Genomic DNA, 23,249 nt, shown 5'->3' with positions numbered 1-23,249 from the left:
ACCTTCACACCTACTTACACGCCCACATGCTCTTATCTCACTCTCTTTTGCTCTTTTCGTTTCCGATGTATATATACTGTACTCTGTGAATAATGTTTTGAGAATACTTTTGAGACCCTTCCAGATCCCTTGTGGTGATGGTAATATTCTCCCTTTGACTCGAGTTATTGGAATAAAGCCCTTTTTGAACCTGATACCACAGACTCAGCCTCTTGCTTTATGCATGATCCTATTGATATTCTGAAATACATAGAGCGTAATATTTTATTTACGACAATTATTAGAGGCTTTCAACATTACCTATTAAATGTAATAGGATAAACCAGTGTTAGTCTATTGGAGGCCAGTCTCTCCACAGTGAAAAAAGAGTTTTTCACTGCCAGGGCATGCACAATACTACATATGCATGTCCTACTTTTTAAATACCCTGAACCCTGATCAATGAGCCTTTAGGGTCTATCTTAGGGGGTCATTACGATGACGGTCGCACTTTCGTCCGACCGCCATTGTTGCGGGGCTTGGGACCGGCCGCTTGTAAGGCGGTGGTCCCGCACATGAGATTACGTGGGGGTCGCATTGTGTATTTCTAACATTGCAGTGGATGCTGCTGGCTGCAGCACCCGTCGCAATGTTCAAAATGCACTGTTTGCATTTCCCTACACTCCGTGGCAGGCACCACGCGGTGCCTGACACCTGGTGTAGGGAAATTTGGTATCCTCCCAGTGCACACCCACCTCCCCCCAACTCAAGGGGGGCCTGCAACGGGCCCCCAAATGCGATCCCTGCCAGCCTGTGAATGGTGTTTGAACCGCCATCCATGGCTGGCGGAGATGAAGCATCCTAATATGTCGGACGGTGCCTGCTAGGCATCACCACCATTCTAGGTATGTTTTCCGGGTCCGCCAGGCAATCTTATCTGCAGGATCATTTTGTTAAAAGTGTTCCATTCCTACAGAAGTGGCAGCAGCTCTTTTGTCAAACCTAAAATTTCAGTTACAGCCATGTCAAGCATGGTGCACCCAGACAAGTAAACATGAATGTCAGAAGGCCTGCTCTCAATTGGGCATGCCTTCTGATGCTCTGTTCTTGTACTCTTTCCGAAAAGGGGCCATTGGGTGAGTAGGCTCTGATAGCGTAGCCAGCTGAGGCTCCACTATCTGCACTCTACAAGTTCTCCCGCCTCATTCTGAGAAATGACAACTGAGAACTTGACAAGACTTGGGCCACAGGGATTTACAGTGGGTCTTACTCTCCACCAACCTTTAAATGATGGTAGCTTAGATTCATCGTAGATGACTCCCACCTGTCTCCACTATTTCTATGGTCCTATTTCAACAACAATAGGCCAGCTTGCACCAACTCTAGAGCAAGGTCTTCACCTTTAGCTCTCCCTCTTTAAAATTCTTTACAAAGAGTTTGTGACATTCTGTTCATCAGCTCGTGCTTTTCTCCCAAATACCAATTTTTGGTCTGGCCTTTGAGACATCTTTATCTGTCTCACCAGGCCAATTTACTCACCGGCTCCCTTCACTTTGAGCGACTACACAAAGTCTGCGCATAGTCTTCACTTCTGTATGTATGTGTATGGTATTTCTATGGTGTGACCCTAGCCAAAAGGCTGTGGATAGCTGTACGTGTTCAAATATAGGCATAAAGTCATTGAGTGATAGAAGAGAAAGCCGCGTTGTGGATGGTTAATGCATTGTGATATAGTGTTCTGTAAAGAGGTGAGCTTTCAGTTATTTCCTCAATTAAATCAGAGCTGGGGAGGCCCTGAGGCTCCAGATCCTGGGAGCTTAGATAACAAACATCTGCTCTCTTAAATGGCTCCTTTTCCTTCAGTGACAAAGCTGCTTTAAAGTGTGCTTTTTGTTTTATTTTGTATATTAACTTTAAATTCCAGCTACATATTTTGACTGCACTTTGGCCATTTAGATAGTAATTTATTTTCTGTCTACTTGTTAAGTTATAAAGGGCCAGATTTAGATCATAGCGAACAGGTTACTCTCTCACAATGGTGAATGGATATCCCGTCCGCTGAAATATATATCCCCAGTGACGGATATCCCATCCGCTGAAATATAAATTCCGATATCCGCTGAAATGTAAATCCCCAGTGACGGATATCCCGTCCGCTGAAATATAAATCCCCAGTGACGGATATCCCATCCGCTGAAATATAAATTCCGATATCCGCTGAAATATAAATCCCCAGTGACGGATAACCCATCCGCTGAAATATAAATCCCCAGTGACAGATATCCTGTCCGCTGAAATATGAATCCCATAGAATATAATGGGATTTAAAGTTCAGCGGATGGGATATCCTTCACCTTTGTGACAGAGTAACCCGTACGCCAAGATCTAAATTAGGCCTAAAGTGTTTAAGTAACATTGTAGCTGCCTGGGATTTGAATGCTTCGTTATGAGGTGATTTATTCTTGCCTCCTTCACAATTAACAATAGTCATCATAAATTGCATGGCATAACAGAAAGGTTTGCTATTGAAAAAAAACAACTTTACTAATACAATGGTCACATCAGTGAATATTTTGGAAAATTCGTGTTGCAATTATGTAGCAGTCACGTTTAGGTATATTTTCATGCAGGTGTTTGCAATAATAATTTTTAAAATATGACATGCACAACTTGCTAAGCGCAGACCTACTGTCTTTGGCTAGGCTTGTTCTAAAGTGTAAGCTGTTCTAAATTATTCCAGACTCCAGTCTCACTGAGATTGCGGCATTGCAGGACATGCATTCTAGTGATCTTGTACTAAGATATATCTTCAATGGGCAATCATTTAAGCATATCCTTGGTCCACTTTGATACATCGTATCTTGAATGATTTAAGCCTCAGCAGATTTGAGCATGGGCAAAACACAGGAGACACTAAATAGTTTATTACATTTATATGAGCCCAGAGTGACAGATTTGCATTCAGTCTTTGTGATGCTGCATTGGTGGACTCCTATGAACCTCACTGTTCAGACATTTGGAAGGTGCAGCCTCCTTCCACAGTCATGAAGGTGGACCTGCAACCTTAAGAAACAATTTGCTGGGAGGAGTGGGCGTGGCCGTTGAGGGGGTGGGGGTTTTGTGACCAGAACTACCTATGAGGCACTTCTGCACCTTCACCCACTAAACCCTCTCCTCTGCAAAACAAGCCAGTTGAGACTGGTGCCGATGTCCTGGTGTGTTTCCGTACTCTGTAATGGATGTCGGCTTTTACTAGCCTCCAAAATCAAAAAAAGCAGAGCTGGAAATCTACTCTTTGCTGTGGCTTCCAGCTCTTTTTTCCTTTCACCATGTGGTATAGGCTGCTCACCAGGTAACCGTGTGGAGGGAGCCGATATCGTGTGACACACTGTGGCACCGTGGGAGTTGGCAGGTCTGTGAACATTTTGACAAACCCATGTCTGCCGGTTTAGACTGCACTCCTTTTGGTGTCTTACAGGGTTAAGCCTGCATGTGGCTGGCAGTGTCTTGTCTCTATTTAATTTCTCTGAAGGCTTACACCTGGGAAGATTTCAGCGTTGAATGCATGGTGAAGTGCAAGGACTCAGAGACAAATGAAGGTATTTGTCTGGTCCTACGGTCCATCAGGCTTTGCCAGATAAAGAAACTCATTGACTAAGATTAGATGTTAGAAGAGATAGTCCAGGCAGATCGCTGAGATGAGCGGTTTAGGAGCCAGTCATCCCTCTGAACATCAGAGCAGGGGAAGAACATTAGAAGTTCAGCACACAAAGCTATGGAATGTATAACTGTGCTCTACATCCAACAGGAAGGGAATCATTGCTCTTTTACAAGGAAACTGCAGAATTATTTAGGAAGACAATGATCAGTGAGTTGACATCTTTCGATGCAAAACACTCTTGTGCCTAGAAACAAGCGATAGCATGAATAGCACTTGGTGCACATACATATATCTTGACATAGACATGTTATAACCTACTGTCTGTGTAATGATTTCAGGGATCATCTCATCTAATGGACTCATCTGGAAGGAGCAGAGGCGTTTCAGCATCTTCGCCCTGAGGGGTCTGGGAATGGGCAAGAGAAGCCTGGAAGAGCGTATACAAGAAGAAGCCCAACATCTTCTGGGTTTAATTGCTGCCTCAGAAGGTAAACTCCAAATATGTATGTGCAGTATGTCTGTGTGTGTTCATGTGCTCATTATGGTGGTTAATATAGCATCTGTAGTGAGTCAGTACTTAATAATAGGCCCTTAAAATAAACAGAATTTAGATCAACACACAGTGAGGACTCTATTCATTTGTATCCTGTAATTAAAATGTTATGCTACGTTGTGAAAAATAATTATAAAATGAATGAATACTGAAGTTTCATGGCACTGAAAAAAGGTGACAGCTGGGAGCTGGAGGAAAATACTGAATAAAAAGCCAAGTTTCACGTTTTCTTCAAAATATTAGCAAACATGATTCAGTGCCCAAGAACTCGGGATGAGAAATCCAGAACATAGGCTCAGGCACAGAAACAGCCCTGCCTGGTAATCAAGTTTGAATTTAGGTGCAAAAAGATATATTGATGATTAGATAAGAGTACTGTTCAACCCAGCATGTGACTGAAAAATCATTTATATTTCATCCGATCCAAAAAACACTCGGAAACAATGGCACACGGTTTGTGGAAAAATGTCTAACAGAAATCCCTAATACGTCAGAGGCATGGGGCAAAATGATTCCCTCATTTGCATGTGTCCAAGACACCATGCAAAAGCGCTACCAAGATTGAGCTACGTGAAAGGGGCTGCACACGCGTCTGAGGCCCCTACTATAATAGAATAGTTCTCCGGGTGGGTACAAAGCAGGCGCATGCGCACTATGCATGAGTTCCGGATGTTAAATAGCATTGCACAGGGCAGCTACTCAAAGTCAACAGCTACTTGCTAACAAGCGTCATGGAACTGATAAAATAACTAAAATGTCTGGGTTTCCACCTTTCAGCCACTGTAATTCAGGTAATACACTTCCACATTTTGGGGAAGCGAGCCTCACGCCCATCGTGTATCCACTGTGTACCATGCCACAACCAGGAGCATCCAAAATGGATCCCACTTTGCTCTAGTTATTAATACAGTGAGCCAAACGTTAAGGGTGATTATCAAAAGACATCTGCTTCAGCATTTGCAGAATCTCACTGTTGGGATGGAAAAGTCCTCCGCATGGGAATGTGCCCCAACTGAGCTGATTTCTGGATCCCTAATGCTGATTTATGCTGTAATAGGAAAGCATGGATCATGTGGGTTTCATTTTGGGAGAGCTGGCCTGCATGGTGAAACATGAGGAGGTAGAGGAATCCCCCCAGACAGATCTTTGTATTGCTGCATTCTGAAAGCTGGGTGGGTCGTACTGGAGAGGGAAAAGCCATGCTTTTCCCGTACACTTCAAAAGGTGCTCTTTGATCCAGAGAGAGGTTACAAGGAAGAGGCCGGGAACATCTCTGGAAGGAGACTGCGCTCATATGGGAAGGATAAAGAGTAGGGCTGAGGCCCAGTGCGAACCTTTCGATAATACACTCATAGCCTGTGTTGTGGGGCTAGCAGCTTCGGAGTTGCTCCTGCAGAGACAGGCTGCTTTCAAGAGGAAGAGAGGGCAGGGGAATGGGCAAATCAAAAAGAAGCAGACCCGCAGCATAAACTTAAAAGACTCAGACACTAAATCACATTTGGCGTACGGAAATGGACTACAACACGTGGAGCTTTAGACTTCAAAAATTGTCACCTGTAAGAAGCCAGTCGGACTGCGTCAGAATGAAAAGCTCTGCAGCACTTCTGCCTGTGACAAGGACTGGGGTCCAAGGCCTGCTAGTCTCCCCGCTGGGTGAAGGGACGTCACCCAGGGAATCCAAGACCACCTACCCTGGAGCCTAGAGTACCAGCCACTGCCTGTGTGCCAAGACCAGTGTACCCCGTGAGGAAGAGGAGAGCTGAGGAAGCGAGGTCCAAGGGGGAATTGTGTTGAGTGGACTCTCTGTGTGAGCAATGGATGCTGCACCGAACGGTTCGCATCACCATCTCCGTATCGAGGACAGACTCAAGGACTTACCCTGCCATGAGGCGCCAAATAAACCTCCAGTTGCTGCGGGAATGCAACTGTGTTAGGAGCTCGGAATCACCAAGTTCACCCCATCTGGGCCTCATGCTGTGAAATCAACTGAACCAGCCACTGCAGCTCCGTTGCCTGCAGAGGGGGTGCACCCAGGAACTCCGGATGCTCCGATACTGCAGATGCGGCTAAGACTGAATCCGGGCCCAGGAGAATTTTGCTTCTTGTTAGCACTTTGACCCTGAAACAATTTTGACTTTACCAGAGAGTTGAAGCAGACTTTTGCGACTTGGATTACTAGTAGAGCTTACCCTGAATGTTGCTTAAAGTGAATGAGAAATTAACAAGATTGCTAGAGTGAGGAGGGAGTGGGACACAGGGAAATGCCTACGAAACACCAGAGCCCCGATCTCCGGGGGACTGTGTAGTTGTGTGTGATTGAGTGTGACGGAGGTGTCCATGAAACTTTTATAACATTGAGAGGAACTACCCTGACAATGGTTCCTGCCAATCTTAAGGGATGTCTGCAGGGCCAGAGAGAATCTTTCAATTTGGATACAGCCTGTCCATCAAGATGATGAAGTATTTTACTCTATTGCCCTGACAGACATACAGTTGTCCGCCAAACTCTAACTCAAGCCCTAAATAAATGGCTCATGTTTTCATACCGGGCTAGTAACCCATCGATGTCCAATATTTTGTGATCATTATGCATTTGGTTTCTGTTTGTACAGCTATTTATTTATTGAGATATTCAGTGACATAAATTAACAGGTTAAACAACATATTAATATGTTAATTACTTTCTGTTTTCTGATGATATATGCACTGAAGACTGCTTTAGTGTCCTTGATTAGTCATAGTATAAGAATGTTGTGATTTATTTTAGCATTGATTGTACTTGTTTATGACAACCACTTTTAGTAATGGCGATTTTCATTCTTACTTCACATGACTTTTTCCCATCTTGTTTATCACAGGGAACCCCCAGGACCCGCTCTCTCCAATTGTCCTCACTGTCACCTTTGGGCACCGCTTTTCCCTTAATGATCAAGTTTAGGTGTGGGTTGTGGGGTTTATGGGGTAAAGCATGAGAAGTAATTTATGTTTAGGTAATCAATAATTAGCTGTTAATTAATATTCATTAATTGAAAATTTAAATATGGAATTTGTGTAATAACTTTTAGGTGTGGGTTGTGGGGTTTATAGGGGTAAAGGGTGGAAAGTTATTAAGAATTAGTTGAATTTATATTTAATTAGTGTATTTGTTTATATTTTTTGTGTGTGGGTTTTATTGTTATTGGTACAGTGTGGGGAGTAAATTAATTTTAATTACTTTATAATTAGTTGTTAAATACTGTTCGTTTTTTAATTGAAAATAAGTTGTAATTGTGTAATTCTTTTGTTTACAGTTTAATTTTAGCTGTGGGTTGTGGGGATTACAGGGGTAAAGTGTGGGAAGTTATATACATTTTATGAGTTTTATTTGTTTTTTAATTAATAATATTTCTTTAATTGGTAATTAATTATGTTAGTTGAGGGAGTACTTTTTTTAGATGTGGCTTCTGAATTGTGTGATATTGAAGGGTAGGAAATAAAAAAAAGTAAATGTATGTAATAATTAATGTTTTTGTTTCTAAATAATTTTTAATTAAAAATATTGATTTGTACAGAAATTATTTTTTATTTTATTTAATATAATATTTGTAGGTATTTGTTATATGTATTTAACTTTATTATATGTTTTTTAAAATTTAATATTGAATATATTTTATTTGAATTTTTAACATATTTATATATTTTTTAGTTTGTTTTTTAAACATTTTTATTGTTAAAATGTGTTTATTTTTAATTTTGAACCAACTGGAGTGAGAATATTAATTGTTACTTCTCTGCAGTCCAGCACTTTCCCTACTGTTGCACTCACTGGAGTGGGAATAGTAATTTTTACCCCTCTGCTATCCAACACTTTCCCTACTTTTACAATTATTGCAGTGGGAATAATAAATTTTATCCCGCCACTATCCAACACTTTCTTTATTGTTGCACTCACTTGAGTGGGAATAGTAATTTTTACCCCTCGCTATCCATCACTTTCCCTACTGTTGCACTCTCTGGAGTGGAAATAATATTTTTTACCATTCTGCTATCCAACACTTTCTCTACTATTGCACCCACTGGAATGGGAATAGCAATTTTTACCGCTCCACTATCCAACACTTTCCCTACTGTTGCACTCACTGGAGTGGGAATAGTAATATTTTACCCCTCCGCTATCCAACACTTTCCCTACTGTTGCACTCACTGGGGTGGGAATAGTAATTTCTACCGCTCTGCTATCCAACACTTTCCCTACTGTTGCACTCACTGGAGTGGGAGATTTAAGTTTGAAGATTTTTAAATAGTTAAAACTTTATTGTTTATGTTAATTTAATTATTTAACATATTTAATATTTATTATTTTATTTTATATATATCTAAAATTCGATTTTTTGTACAACTATATTTTTTACATCAACATTTTTTTTCCGGTTATTTTTGTACTTACCTGTTTTTGTCAGTGAACCACAGAGTCATCTCCCGGCATCGTGGAACCCCTCAACAAAAGGTGAAATGTGGCGACTGCCGTCAGACCAAGGATACTATCTTCTATATCTTCTGGACTTCTCCCTCCTTGCTACAGTTAAGGAAAGACCTACTTTGCAAAGACTTTAACCGCTTAGGGGTTTGAGCCAGCCATCAGGCCTTCATACTGAGCACACCATGTTAAATATCAAAGTTGCCAAGTTCCTTCAAGCTGCTGCAGGGAAGTTAGATACCGCCAATATCAATGTAGCTCTGGAAGCTGGACCTCATAATTGACTCACTGCCCAATCCTGCTTCCTATGAGGCTGTCCCTCTCTTACTTTATTTAGTCTAGAAACTCTCTAACATGTTGTCTTTTTTTTGTTTCCATTTCTTGGCGCTGGCACTTTTTCACTATGCATGTATAACTCTGTGACATAGTTTTGCTGTGCATGCCTCTACACCAGCACACTATGGTGCTAAATGCAGCCCTTTCTTGGCTTGATGCAACTTTTTCAGCATTCTTAAAGATCTGGCGTGGTGTCTTGCCGCCATCCCGTTGCCCAAAGTATTGTGTCTTGCTGCTTCTGCCACTTTTAACTTTTGCTTGTGCTTCTTCTGTGTCAACTGTGACACTAGTTCTTAAACCTCTGAGTTCTGAGGACCCCTAATTAATCATTACTGTAACCTGGGGTCCCCTCGAATAAAAATCCAGATGTATAATCTTGCACAATTCTAGTTTATAATCATTTTAAGAGAGGAGTATTATCCCATGCCTATGTGATTATGTTCTCTCCAACAGTCCATCGATGCGTCTACCAATCTTAAACATTTTACACTCTGGGGCCGATTCCGATCAGGGTCGGAAGGGCACCGAACGCGATCCTGCCGGAAAAACTACGAGCCGTACGCGTGTTTTCCGCCCGACTCGTACAGCTGTACGAGCGAGCAAGTACGATGCGAGCTACGTGAAATTCACCGACCGAGTCGTTTCGGGGACGAACTGCTCCATACGCCTCGGCCGTAAGCTAACCGTGGCATGCAATGGAGGCGATTTACGACCGAGCCAGTACGATGCACGCATCGGACAGCCAGTGCGAGCCGGAGTGTCCAGCTTGCAAAACGTTCAGGAAGTTGCCTTTGGGGGTCCGCGTCAGACCCCCTGTCACCCGCAGTCCATGTCATACGACCGGCTCCCATTGACTTCTATGGGAGTCCGACCGAACCGAGTCCGGCAGCATACGGCAGCTTCGTACTCGCTCTATCGAACAGCAGGACTCCAGCTCGGTCGTAAAACACTCCGGATCTGGCTCGGTCGGAGAGCTTTCCAACCCGGATCGGAATCGGACCCTCTGTTGTGGCTTGGGCACTATAAGCTTTGACTCTGACATAAAATGGTTTGTGATAATTCTATGTGTTTGTCATTTTACCTATCCACAGTCTAAATAGTTTGTTTAACCTCAACTTCACACTTCTGTTTGATGAGCTGTTGTGCGAGAACCCGTATCCTTTGCTGTGGCATCATTCCGAATACATCAATGTGGGTGAATGCCTTTGTCACACTGGCTTTATATGTGCATGAAAGTATGATCTATGCAAATGTGCATCTGGATATCATCTTTGTGCATGCTCTATACAAACATCAGACCTATTGGCTTCGACAGTGCATGTTTAGAAGTGCTTGACACTTCAAAAGTGGCCCGCTCTTTGGCAAATCTTTGGAAAGGCAGAGATAAAAAACACAGAAGCAGTCTAAACATGGAGGACCTAAATTCTTACTGAAAGCAAAGATCTTTAATCTTGGAGACTGATCCTTGAAGCTGTGAGAAGCGGGTGGAATAAACACATCAAGGATGGTGGAAGGAAGACAGCTTGCACTGTACAAGGGACGGACCCATGTTCTTTTACTTCACCCTATGATGCAAGTCTACTCTGGCTAAAAGCAAGGTGTGGGGCGTGCATGTTTGGAGGTATTTGTATCATCCGCAATTAGCAGCTTTGCCTTCTGCTTAATAACACTGTTAGAAAAGAAGGCTCATATGTCCTCCTTGGTTGACGTTTTGCAGAGTCTATTTGTTCAAAGGCATTACTACCTGCCTGGGTGCTTTTGTCTTACACAGTATAAACCTTCTTGCTTTCAAGAAAATGGACTTCATGTTAAGACATGGTTAGCTTGCTGGTGGCGTCTATATCGCTACTTGCGTAGTGACACATAACACAGTGTATAATCCCTTTCATGGGGTGGCGTTGGGGTGGGGGAGTCAAAAGTGCCCCTGTGATCAGGGACCCTGTTCTTATTGATATAGCACGATGCTGGTGGTTCCTCACGCCCACGCTGCACACCCTACAACCAACACAATGGCAATTTACCCTGAATGTCGCAACCAAACAGGGGGCCAGATTACATACATTTTTGTACAGGTGAATTAATGAAGCCGATATTACATATTATCCTGTTCAATACAGGAAACATGACGTTACCTTAGACGTAAACTGCGCTGATAGTTAAAATATGTTTATTGAATACAACAGGTCTTCCAGACAGTGCATGCGCACTGGCTAGACTTGACCTAAAAAGGAACTGCTTCTGGCCCAGTTCTGCCTTATGAGATTGAATTTGAGCCTTATTTGTGTAGGCGACACGCTCAATGGCGGATGGAAAACTTCTTTATAAATCCAAGTAATGATCTTATCTACCAGGGTGACCTCCTTGCCCATGGTAAATTCTGCTCCCATAAGTTAGCATTGGAGATACCTTAGCTTCATCTCCTGAAGTTAGCTCTCTAGGCTTGGACCCCGTAGACTCTGAAATAAAGTTACAAGGTGAAACATGAGGCTTTTGCCTTTAGTTTTGAAGAAGGTTAAAAGTGTTAAAAGTACCTTGGCTGTTAAGATGAATATCCAGATATTTATACTCTGCTCTTTGTGGCAGCCACTCCCCATTAAGGTGCCACTTTCCATGGTTTGTGGTTTTCTTTCCAAAAATGAGCATCTTGTTTTTTGTGTGATTTATTTCAAGGCTATTCTTTTCTTGCTAATGTAGAGGTACAATGTTGTTAGCAGTCGCTGAAAACCAATTTTGGTTTGGCTTAGCAATACAAGATCATCTGCATAAAGTTGGTGTGTCATGCACTGTCCTCCTATTTTAGCGGAATGGCAGTTAACTTCATCTAGGGCCTCCGACAAATCTGTAATGTAAAAATTGACTAGTAGAGGTGCTAATACTGAGCCTTGCTTCAGCCCGGAGTTTGTAGGAATTGTCCGTGAGATATTTGCCCCCTTCCCTAATTTAACCTTCACCTAAGTGTTGGAGTACAGCTATTCAATAGTTCTTATTAAGTGTGATGGGAGGCACCAACCCTGCAGTTTGCACCTCAGGGGACCTCTAGGAATGCAATCAAAAGCGACTCTGAAGTCTATAAAACAAAAATAGAGCACTGAGCTGCTCCTGGTTGCCTTGTCACGCATCATAGCCAACGCCATTAGGTTTTTTGGTAGTACAGTAATTTTCTCTGAAGCTGCACTGGCTTCTGGGGACAACCTGCCCATCATTTGCCCATGCTTTTAGATTTTAGCATCATTGTCTATAAAGGCTATGAGATGATAGTGGCTAGGTTGATTTTGGATCATTCTTGAAGATTGGTTGAATAATCAACCCCCCTACCCCCCGGGATTCAGGGATCCAATTTGATGCTGAGCCAAGCCCAAACAGTGGGGACATATGGACCAGAAAGGGATGTACTGGGAAAAGAGCTGGCAATAGGCTGGTAGGGCCAGGTACCCTATCTTTCCTCACTGTGTCAAGTTTAAATCTGGTGTGTTACTCTGACAAGTCTATTGCAGGATTGTTGGAGAATTCCTTAATGACAAGAGGGTGCCCTTGCTGTGGTTGAGATGATTGTAATGCATCAAGATTAGCGTGATCAGTGGATTAGTTATCAGGAAGTGTAATGACTTGTAGGAGATCCAGGCTGATTTACGGATATTAGTGTTTGTGGTTCTCTTACCGCCAATTGATATTTGGTTGACCATGGATGAGAAAGGTTTAGTATTCCTCTTCTTGCTCACAAATGGAAGACGGGCCCAAAAGTAATCAATCTTTTTTTACTTTAACAGCCAGATTGACCTGAATTTGTCCCTTGAGGTTTTAATTTTAGTTTCGCCATGAAAACTTTTTTTAAAGGTGGCGCATATTGTAGTTCACTTCACCTTTCAAAGCTTTCTGGCTCCTAGATAATTGGAATTTGGCATTGGGCTTTGATGTTATTATACATCCATGGTTAACGGATTGAAATTTCCCGCAGTAAGAGGTCTACAAAAACAGCCCATTGCACAATGGGCCAACTGGGAGTTGACAAGATTACTTTGTTGAATTTGAATCCAATTCATTGCATCAGTATCTATCCTATTGTCCCATTTCAATCGTTTGAGGTTTTCAATGTGCATGCCAGTGCTGGTAACTGGCACAGCATCCAATTTGGTGGTACAAATAGACATATGCATTTGTTGCTGTCTATGGCCACTTTCGAGGCGGTCCCCGAGGGAGAAATAGTAATGTACCTAAACAGGGTGGTGGAACTCATAGTGAGGTTAATATATCAAATGGACGTCTGTTGCACGCGTCCATCTGGAGGTAATCCCCGGTTAACCAGCCATTTAGCAACCTAAGGCCCAAAGTTTTGCAATCTGACAGTAAGGAGTCACGATTTTGATCCGATGAGTTTTGAATGGCACCCTTTGCGTCAGGACGTCGCAAATTAAGTCCAGGTCATTGGCATCCTTACTCTTGATACCACAGACAAGTTTGTGTTAAAATTGCCTGTTAAAAGGGTATTGACTAGCAGGATACCACAGACAAGTTTGTGTTAAAATTGCCTGTTAAAAGGGTATTGACTAGCAGGTATTTTATTTTTAAGTCTGTTAGAATTTTAAAATGGCTTATCAATTCTGCCCACTTTTCAGATCTGCTGGGATGTATATCAGTGTTTATCATCAGGAGGGAATGCTTCTCAGCATGGTAACATTTGAGGAGTTTCAGAGCTTGCACCCATGGTTCTTTCAGGTGGATCTCTTCCATCGCAAACTGTAGGATTGAAGAAATGTAAATTGTCAGGCCGCCATAGGGTGTCCATTGCTGCTGACTTTGATTGCTGGTCTTTGGTGTTCTTGTAGCCCGAGAACTGGACGGTTGCTTGAGCCTAGGTTTCCTTTTTTATTAGTGATGGTGTGAGGTAGAAATGTTGTACTTTTATTGAGAAAGCAAGGGCATGATTCACAAACTGCACTTCTACTCCGAAATGCAATCCACAAACTACATGCAGAGTTTTACGACTCCACATTCCCTACACTTTTGTGTGCGGTGTTCTCCATCCCAATTGCCGAATCTCCAGGTGTGGATGGATCCGCACATGTAAGTATAGAGAGTGTGAAGTTGTAAATCTCCACACGTAGTTTGTGAATATCTAAAAGTAGTAAACTTACACAAAAGTTTATGCCCAAAATATTTTTCTTCTGTTGAATGAATTCATGACATTTGTTTGTCTCTTATACTACTAATGGCATAAAGGACTAGGGGCCATGGTACATATTGGGCTTGCATTCTTGATCTGCGCTCCGCACGCCATTAATTTGGTGCACTGGTGCAGACCAGATTAGGTTTCAAGAGGGAACCTGAAGGCGGTTCAGCATGTGTCTACACCCACCAATGAGGGAATGCCCCTCCTCAGGAAGCACCCAAATGGGATGCCGCACTGCCTTCTACTTCACAAGTGGTGCACAATCAGTGCGTCTCCCTGCAACTTGTTTGCCTCTACCCTCTTTTTTTAGTATGCCACAGGGGCAGAGGCTTTCTACATATCACAAGGGGCCACACCCCCATAGAAAAAAGAAAACACCCCTTTTGTATCAGGCTTGTGCACTTACTGAGTCAATTTGATTGTTAATTCTGTAATATCCAAGTGCCCATGGGGTTGAAAAGCAGATGCAAAGGCTCCTTGTGCCTCCCCAGATACTTTGTTGTACAGTCCTATGTATTTGTAGTGTTGAAAAATCATTCCATAGCGCTCATAATTCTAAAGACACAACACCTGGTTCCTAATCAAATGCACCAATACATCTTCCCCTGTCCTTGTAGCTCTATGACTTTGCACCAGGGTTGATGCGCCATGTACCAGGTCTTCATCAGACGGCATTTAAGTCTTGGATGCAGGCACACAAGTATATTCGTCAGGAAATCAAGATGCATCAGGAGAGCATGGTGGGGGATGCACCCCGTGATTTCATCGACATGTACCTGACGCAGCCATCCAAGGTAAGGACTTCTGCTCTTCTTCACCTTCCTCACCTGATAGGAGTCATTTCTACTTGTAAAAACAGAAATATCCTGTTTGGTTCTCTGTTAGCAGCAATACCACTAAATTATCATCTTTACAGTGTGTTTCCCTCATTTGTTCTACCAGTAACGGGAATAGCAGGTAAGTTCACCTTTACGGTAAACCATGTATGGTGATAGCAATAAAGATTTTGTTCTCGTCCTTATAGATTTGCTGTTAGTGTCAAGAGCTGTCTGCATTTTTCCCAGTTTTATTTATACTGTGAGTGGTAATGCCACTGGTTCCCACTAGCAAGTGCTTCACTGGGGCTTAGAAACATGCTGTCAATGATCCAAGTACATGGAAGGAATCTCCTGTGTCCCTTTTGGACTCGTATAAGGTTGATTTTGACTCTCACAAGTGTAAGGCAGCAGGTGCAGTCCATTCAAGAAACAAGAATATACTTGTCTCTTAGATGAAGCAATTGTCAACTTTTGTCAGTAATAAACAAATGACTGTAGACTCTCTGAGGTACAGGATCGCTCATTACATTTCCTTGAGTCGTCTTCTATGCAACCCATGTGTGCATAGTGGGTAGCCTATTTTGACATGATCATGCAGCGCCTCTCCTGCTTTCTTTTCAGGGAGCAGGGGTCATCTAATGACATAGGCTGGAGGTCAAAGGAGCCACATGGAGTATCTTTGTCAGATGTCTCTTCAAGCTAGTGTGTAGAGCAGCTTCCGAAATCCAGACAAATACCAGAAACTGGTCATAAAGAGACAGTTCTTCTACAGGCCAGCTGAGAAGATCAGTGAAGCTAGGTGCAAAGTGTACCATGTTCACAGTTCATAAATGTGGTTAAACATAGGTGGCCATCTTTTTTTCCAAGCTTTCTTCCCAAACGTGGGATGCCCTTGTCAAAACTTTGCTGGAAATTATTTCCAGTCTCTAATCATGGTGGCCTTTCAATGAATAGAGTGGTCAAAGGAATGTGTGTTCCAAAGGTAGAAAGGCACTTCTGGTCTGGGTTCTATGAATTTTTTAGGACCGTCCCAAATGCTAGACAAAAAGGGTGAACCCTTATATGGCCACAGTGATGTGGGATGGCCACACATTGCAAGGGAGTAAGTTACCCTCTAGTCGGGTCTGCAGGTAGAACCATTATGTTATGCATATTTGTAAAGTGCACTGTCACCCGTGAGAATATCCTGGCACTGAGCAGGTGTGTGTGTCTAGCACTGCCTATGGTAGGTTGGTTAATTGAAAAGGCAGGTCTTCAGCTTCTTGCAGAATTCAAGAAGACAGGAGAAGGCTCTAAAAGCACTGAAACTGGTTTGGTCAGTCCTTTAACCTCAATCAGGGCCCAGGCCAGGTCTAAACCTTCCAGAGAGTCTGTGTGCCTCAGCTGTGTAAGTTACATAAAGGATGTTTCACCTGGAAAGACAACACATAAAAGAGCCTCCATCTTGTACCTGTACCATTCATACCTTATGAAGGAGACACTAGCCACACATCACAAGGGCACCCGGCTATGTAACATTCAACCACAATGTACACCACACATACACCAGTACTTGCCACATACTTGCCCATACATGTCATTCTACACAACTTGGTGAATAGTCAGTAGCCATACTCCGCTATAGTAATGAGTTCACTTTGATGCATGCTGAGGCCAGAAGAGCCTTATGGAAGAGAGCTCACATGGAGCACGTGGACCTGCCTTGAAATGCAGCGTCCCCACTGCATTATTTACCCGCCACCCTGATATGTGGCAACCATTTATGAGGAATGAAATCTTCTCTCAGCAGCAGCACAAAAGATAGGTACATCACAGCCATCAGCTCTTTCTATAGGACATTAAATTGTATGATTTGTAATTAGGAACTTCTAGCCCGACAAGCAGTGACAAAGGCAATAGGTCTCACCTATGTGAACTATCTGCCTTTGTTAATGTTTTTAGCCATTTGCACAACATCGCGGCTGCTGTGCACGAGTGTGAAACGAAAAGTCCTAATGATGAAATAGATACGCCATTTTGTAGGCACACCCATGCGTTCAACACAGATGCGCACTCTTACAAAGAGCACTGTTTTGTCGTTTTAGTTACTGATATGAGATGAATCAGTAGATTAAAAAAAGTAGGGGAAAGCAGAAAGTTTTAAAAGGAAGCATGAAGCGCGTTTTAAAAAAAAAAATGGATGAGCTGGTTGCAGGAGTGGCCAGGGTGAAGCAACATGGTGGGAGCGAGGGGGGGGGTATAAAAGCGCAGGAGGGAGTCAGTTCAGTTGGAGATCACCTTCACTCTCATGGAGAGCTTAAACAAAATAAAAAATAGCTCCCTAAAAGTGAGCACAGGTCACACAGAAGCCAGACAATAAATGTATCACTAAATAGGCTTTGCTTCATGGCAGGGACAATTACTAGACTGACAAAAAGTACATCTAATAAGAAGCAGGCAAATGAGAGTCACAGGAAATAACTAATGATAAGCAATGGGTGGGCTGCAAGTCCCTGTATGTTCTGCTGCAACCAGACAACATGTGCTGTATGGCAGGCCTAACCTAAAAATACCCTTTTCATGTGGGTAACAAAATACACAGAAAGGCCAGGTGTAGACAGATTTTATTTCAAGAAGTGCAACAATTGAGAAGCTTAGTTAGTAGTAGAAACTAAAATGCTTCTCAGGCCAAGTTATTATCCATGTTGACCAGCATAAAACATTCACTCACTGTTTTACTGAAACATGTACAGCTTTGCATGTGATGTGGCTGTCCCCTTAGTGGTTCTTGCAGGTGATTATAGCGTCTGCGGTACACCACAGTAAATCTACTGAATCTCTACTGGCCAAACTCACATCAAGGGTTCAGTTTATTTTTTAATTGGCAGATTATGATTTATACTTTTCACCACATTACTCTATTTCATGTTAGTGTACAATAGGTCCCAAATAAATACATTGTGTGTGTATATTACCCAGTAGCGGTCACCACTGGGTAGGTATAATTAGGTCAGCTTTTCCATAAGAAATGCATATTTTGTGGCACCGTGTGATGAATCACCAAGGTTCTGGGTGATCTGTCAAGCAGGGGCTGAGAAAGAAGGAGGTCCCAAAAAGTTCAATCCGTATGCATTTTTTTAAAGAAGCACTACCTCAAAAACTGCTGAACTAAATTACACCAAATTTGTCAGGAAGCTAGATCTTGGTCCACTGATTTTGCCTTCTTTCATTTGGTGTAAATCTGCTTAGTAGTTTTTGACAAATTAAGGTTCATATATATTTGTATAGTTGGATGGTTGGGTTCGCTAGAGGCTCAACAGGCTTTTGTGGGAGCGCCAATTAAAAATAAAGCATTCTGATTGTCCCTGGGACCATTATTTTCTTGGGCTAATTGCTCTCGTGGGAGTTAGACTCCAGCAAGAGTGAGCACTCTAATTGGCTGCCAGCAACATGTTGCTGGCAGGCATTACAGAACTCAGGGTTCTTAGTCCCTTGTCTGGAAGTAAACCAATATTGATATAAGGGTACAGGATAGGGATTCTCTGCCCCCCTAGGCCCCATGGGGGAGGCACAGAGAGACCCCTCTGGGGCCAAATTACAAATAATTAAATTTGTGCAGCAATCCAGCAAGACAAAAAAATCAAAAAATGGCAGGCAGGGGTGCATTCTTCAATTATAGGCCCCAGGGTGTCCACCCTGAGGCTGCATTATTCAGTTGAGGAGAGCGGGAGCATAACCCCCCTGCCCAAGCCATTAGAGTTCCCAGGGAGACCCCTAGGGGCTGCATTACATAGGGGAGGGGGGAAGGTGGCAACCCTCCCAACGCTGTTTTGGCCCCAGGGCCCACATCCTCCAGGGACCCTCATCCCCAAGGGCCTGAAGTATTTTATGGGAGGGGGTGCATGCCCCCCTCCCAAGGTCACTTTTGCCCCCAGAGACCCGATACCCTGGGGCCCAATCTAATAGATTAGGGGAGGGGGACCACAGGCCCCCCTCCTGAGCCATTATAGACCTAGAGAAGCCCACCCTGGGGGCCCAAATAAGCCAACATGAAGAGGGGGCTGCGTTGCCCCTCCCTCCCCAAGCTTTCAAAGGCCCCAGGGACCCCATCCTTTGGGGTGAGTAACTTTTTAAAAGGGAGTGTGTCCCCCCTCTCATGAGCATTTATTGGCCCCGGCAACCCTATTCGCTTAGGTCAGCTCTCTTGCTGTGACCTGGGGAACCCACCCCTGGGACACAACAGTTTCCCTGCCCGCACCAGCATGGACAGGGAAACATGTGTAATTAAAAGTGCCTCAGGGAGGTGGCGGTCCCAGGGGCAGCTGTTGAGGCCAAAGGGCCTTCCCCACATTTAACAAAACAATACAGTGTGCCCCGGCTAGGTGGTGGTCCCCTGAGCTGTGGGGGGCCGAGCGGACCACCTGCATTTTTATTGCTACAGCCCAAAGGAGGTGGCATTCCCCGGCGCTTCTAATAAGCCCAAGAGGGGGGCTCCATGAGACCCATCCTTCATGCCACAGGGATTTGGCCCAGCCGGGGATTCTTTGAAAAAAGACGCATCGGAGCCCGCACATTTTTTTAAATTTTTTGCCGTAGATTCGCAGATACATCACAAATCTGCAGCAAAGCAAAAAAAAAATACATTTAAAATGTAGTGGGTCCCTGTGGAACTCCCCCAACATATCTCCTACCCTGTCCCCTTTTCTTTATTTTTAACTTTTTTTCTGGGACTCTGCTTCAAGTCCCAAGATGGCTGCCAACACTTCCTGGTTGGAGTGTTGGCAGCCAATTAGAGCAGTGCATTTCTCTGCACAAGCTCGTCTTTGTTCGCGAAGGCTCCGCGGTCGGAGATATCACTATACATTTTGGTTTTATTTACTCAAAAACTACTGAACGGATTTACACCAAATAAGCAAGTGGCACTTCCTAGAACCGACATCTACCTCCCTGCCATATTTGGTGTAAGTTCGTTCAGTGGTTTGGGCTGTAGGTGTGGCTAAAAGTTCCTATGGGAATCAAGATTAAAAACATAACCTTATTTTACACCTCAAATTCTCATTCCGCACTGCACAGATCACCCACAAACTTTCCCATTAAATAGTACTCACCGTGACACTTTTTTGGCAAAATTTCATGCAGATTGGTCAAACGACGCCAAAGTTATGGCCAAGTCAAAAAATGCTTTTCCTATGGAAATTAGGTCCTAACTATAACTACCTACTGCCGTCTGCCAAAATATATATAAATATATTCACTGAAAAAAAAACACGTTTCAGAGACGTTATAGTTAGTTGGATATTTCACTCGTACAAAACCAGAGAAATTTGGCTGTTATAGTTAGTTGAGCTAACTATAACTAGCGCCCCCGCAATGCACTGCTGATGACGTCACATATTACATCATTCATGAAATGGTCAGTGACATCACTGATAACATCATCCAGTGACTGTGTTTCTGTAAAGTTTAAATATGTTTTGTATATATATATATATATGCCAAGGTGTATTGAAGAATGAGTGGGTGTATAAGTGTCTGAATGAATGATTTAGTAGGTACATGACTGACTGTATAAGTGAGTGATAAAAACGTGTCTTACTGAATGCATGGGTTAGTAACTAAACTGCGTGAATGTCTGTATCAGTCTGTCAGTTGGTATGTAAATGGTTGCATGGGTTGGTGAGTAGCTACATGAGTGTCTATATGGGTTATTGATTGGTTATCTGAGTATCTGTATGGGTGCCTGAGTGTCTGTGTGGGTAATTGGGGTGTGTGTGACTCTGTGCATAGATGTGTGAGTGGGTGATTCACTGGGTGTATGGGTTCAAGAGCGCATCTGTGAAGGGCTGTATGGGTGGGTGAGTGTGTGTATGTGTGTGTTGGTGAGTGGATGGATGTCTCAGTGGTACATGTATGAGTAACTACAGTGTGTGCTTGTATTTTGGCCTGGGGACCCCATCCCCCAGGTCATGGCCTCGTTTATTATTATTATTTTAAATTATTATTATGGAAGGGGGGCCGCGTGGCCAAGGGGGTATGTGGCCCCCCTACCCTGGGCCACTATTGGCCCTGGAGACCCCACTCCCCAGGGCCTGGGGTCGTTGTTGCTTTAATTGCAGGAGAGGGTGCATGGCCCCCCTTCCCTAGGCCACTTCTGGCCCCAGAGACCCCATCCCCCAGGGCCTGCCCAACCTTTATTTCCAATTTTAGAGGGGGAATGTGTGGCCCCCTCCTAAGGCCAATTATGGCCCCGGGGACCCCATCCCCCAGAGGCGGCCTTATCTTTTTCATTTTTTTATAAAAAAGGGGAGGGGGCTGAGTGGCACCCCTTCCGGGCCACTTCTGGCCCTGGGGATCCCATCCCCCGGGGGCCGGCCCTCAAGTGGGGGGCCGTGGGGGGAGCCCCAATGCCCCCACGGTCCCTGCCAGCTCCCTGCCTCCTGTGGGAGCCGGCATTGCTTGGAGGTGACGGTCCCAGGGGCAGGAGCCCCTCCATGCATTTTATTCAAAGAAGTCCCAGGGAGGTTGCAGTCCCCGGGGCATGGGAACCCGTGACCCCAGCGTGAATTACGCCGATTTACGTCCTTCTGGGACCCCCTGACCAGGCCTAGGGGGTCAGTGTGTTTCTACTCTGCCCCCTTCTCTTGTTTTCTACCTTTGTTTCTCTGTTTTCTACCGACTCGCTCCTACCGAGCCACAAGATGGCTGCCAACAATTCCTGGTTTGGAGTGTTGGCAGGCAATCACAGTTTACGCTTGTGCACGGGACTTAGGCTCCACCCAGATATCGAAACTTTTATTTTTCTAATTTCTCAGCAACTACTGAACGGATTTTCACCATTTAAAAAAAAGGTCGCTTTCTGAACCAAGCTCTACCTTTCTGCCAGATTTCGGGTAATTCCGTTCAGCAGTTCGGACTGTAGCTCGTCGCAAAATTTCCTATGGAAATTAACATGGGGAAATGCGTTTTGGGACCCCCCTTTTTTCATAGCCCCTGCTTGACGAATCACCCCCAAACTTTCAAGATAGGAGCTTACCTAAAAAGTGCAACAACGCCAAAGTTATAACCAAATCAAAAAAGGCTTTTCCTATAGAAACTGATTGTAACTATAACTACCTACTGGCAACCGCCAGTAGGTAATATATATATATATATATATATATATTCCTCTACGCTTGCCCTCCGGATAAGAAGCACTCGAACACGAGCTCCAAGCATCATGCTTTATTCCCAGTATGCGCACATAGCAAATGTCAATTGCAATACAGCTCCGCCGTGATGAGTGCCTGACGCGTTTCAAGGTGAGTTCCACCCCTTCCTCAGAGGCTCCGGCAGTTTCCTGGATGTGGTGTGACACTCCCTTATATTCAAATGCCTAATTGCACGTCCTGATTGGACTTCTCAGTTACTCCTTCACACTGAGAATTGTGGGTGTTGTAGTGTCACCATTTTTCCCCAGGTTTTAAATTTACGCTGGCAAAAATCTAAGCCCTCAATGGGCCTTGACATGAGGATGTGCGCTCATCCCCCGCTCATGTTCCACTTAGCGAGACCCCATTGCATATCAGATCTCCGTGGCCCCCTGCTTCATGGGGTGGTGCTCCTCGGCGGTTGGGCGACCGCCTAAACATAGTCCTCTACGCTTGCCCTCCGGATAAGAAGCACTCGAACACGAGCTCCAAGCATCATGCTTTATTCCCAGTATGCGCACATAGCAAATGTCAATTGCAATACAGCTCCGCCGTGATGAGTGCCTGACGCGTTTCAAGGTGAGTTCCACCCCTTCCTCAGAGGCTCCGGCAGTTTCCTGGATGTGGTGTGACACTCCCTTATATTCAAATGCCTAATTGCACGTCCTGATTGGACTTCTCAGTTACTCCTTCACACTGAGAATTGTGGGTGTTGTAGGGTCACCATTTTTCCCCAGGTTTTAAATTTACGCTGGCAAAAATCTAAGCCCTCAATGGGCCTTGACATGAGGATGTGCGCTCATCCCCCGCTCATGTTCCACTTAGCGAGACCCCATTGCATATCAGATCTCCGTGGCCCCCTGCTTCATGGGGTGGTGCTCCTCGGCGGTTGGGCGACCGCCTAAACATAGTCCTCTACGCTTGCCCTCCGGATAAGAAGCACTCGAACACGAGCTCCAAGCATCATGCTTTATTCCCAGTATGCGCACATAGCAAATGTCAATTGCAATACAGCTCCGCCGTGATGAGTGCCTGACGCGTTTCAAGGTGAGTTCCACCCCTTCCTCAGAGGCTCCGGCAGTTTCCTGGATGTGGTGTGACACTCCCTTATAT

The 23,249-nt window shown here is 44.1% G+C and overlaps 1 protein-coding gene across 1 annotated transcript in view; it reads left to right on the top strand.

Moving 5' to 3' along the window:
* The first annotated feature begins 3,469 nt into the window (after positions 1–3,469).
* LOC146786150 (cytochrome P450 2J2-like) overlaps positions 3,470–23,249 on the top strand; it is a 90,089-nt gene continuing 70,309 nt past the window's right edge. Inside the window, exons 1-4 of the mRNA XM_085633167.1 lie at positions 3,470–3,578; positions 3,979–4,128; positions 4,971–4,984; positions 14,770–14,946. Of these exons, the coding sequence (XP_085489293.1) occupies positions 3,470–3,578; positions 3,979–4,128; positions 4,971–4,984; positions 14,770–14,946 (450 nt within the window). The remainder of the gene's footprint in view (positions 3,579–3,978; positions 4,129–4,970; positions 4,985–14,769; positions 14,947–23,249) is intronic.

The sequence above is a fragment of the Triturus cristatus genome, chromosome 11 (genome assembly GCF_964204655.1).
Source record: "Triturus cristatus chromosome 11, aTriCri1.1, whole genome shotgun sequence".
In the NCBI taxonomy this organism is placed as follows: Eukaryota; Metazoa; Chordata; class Amphibia; order Caudata; family Salamandridae; genus Triturus; species Triturus cristatus.
Note: the sequence above shows the minus strand (reverse complement) of the source record. Positions and strands in the feature narration are given on the sequence as shown.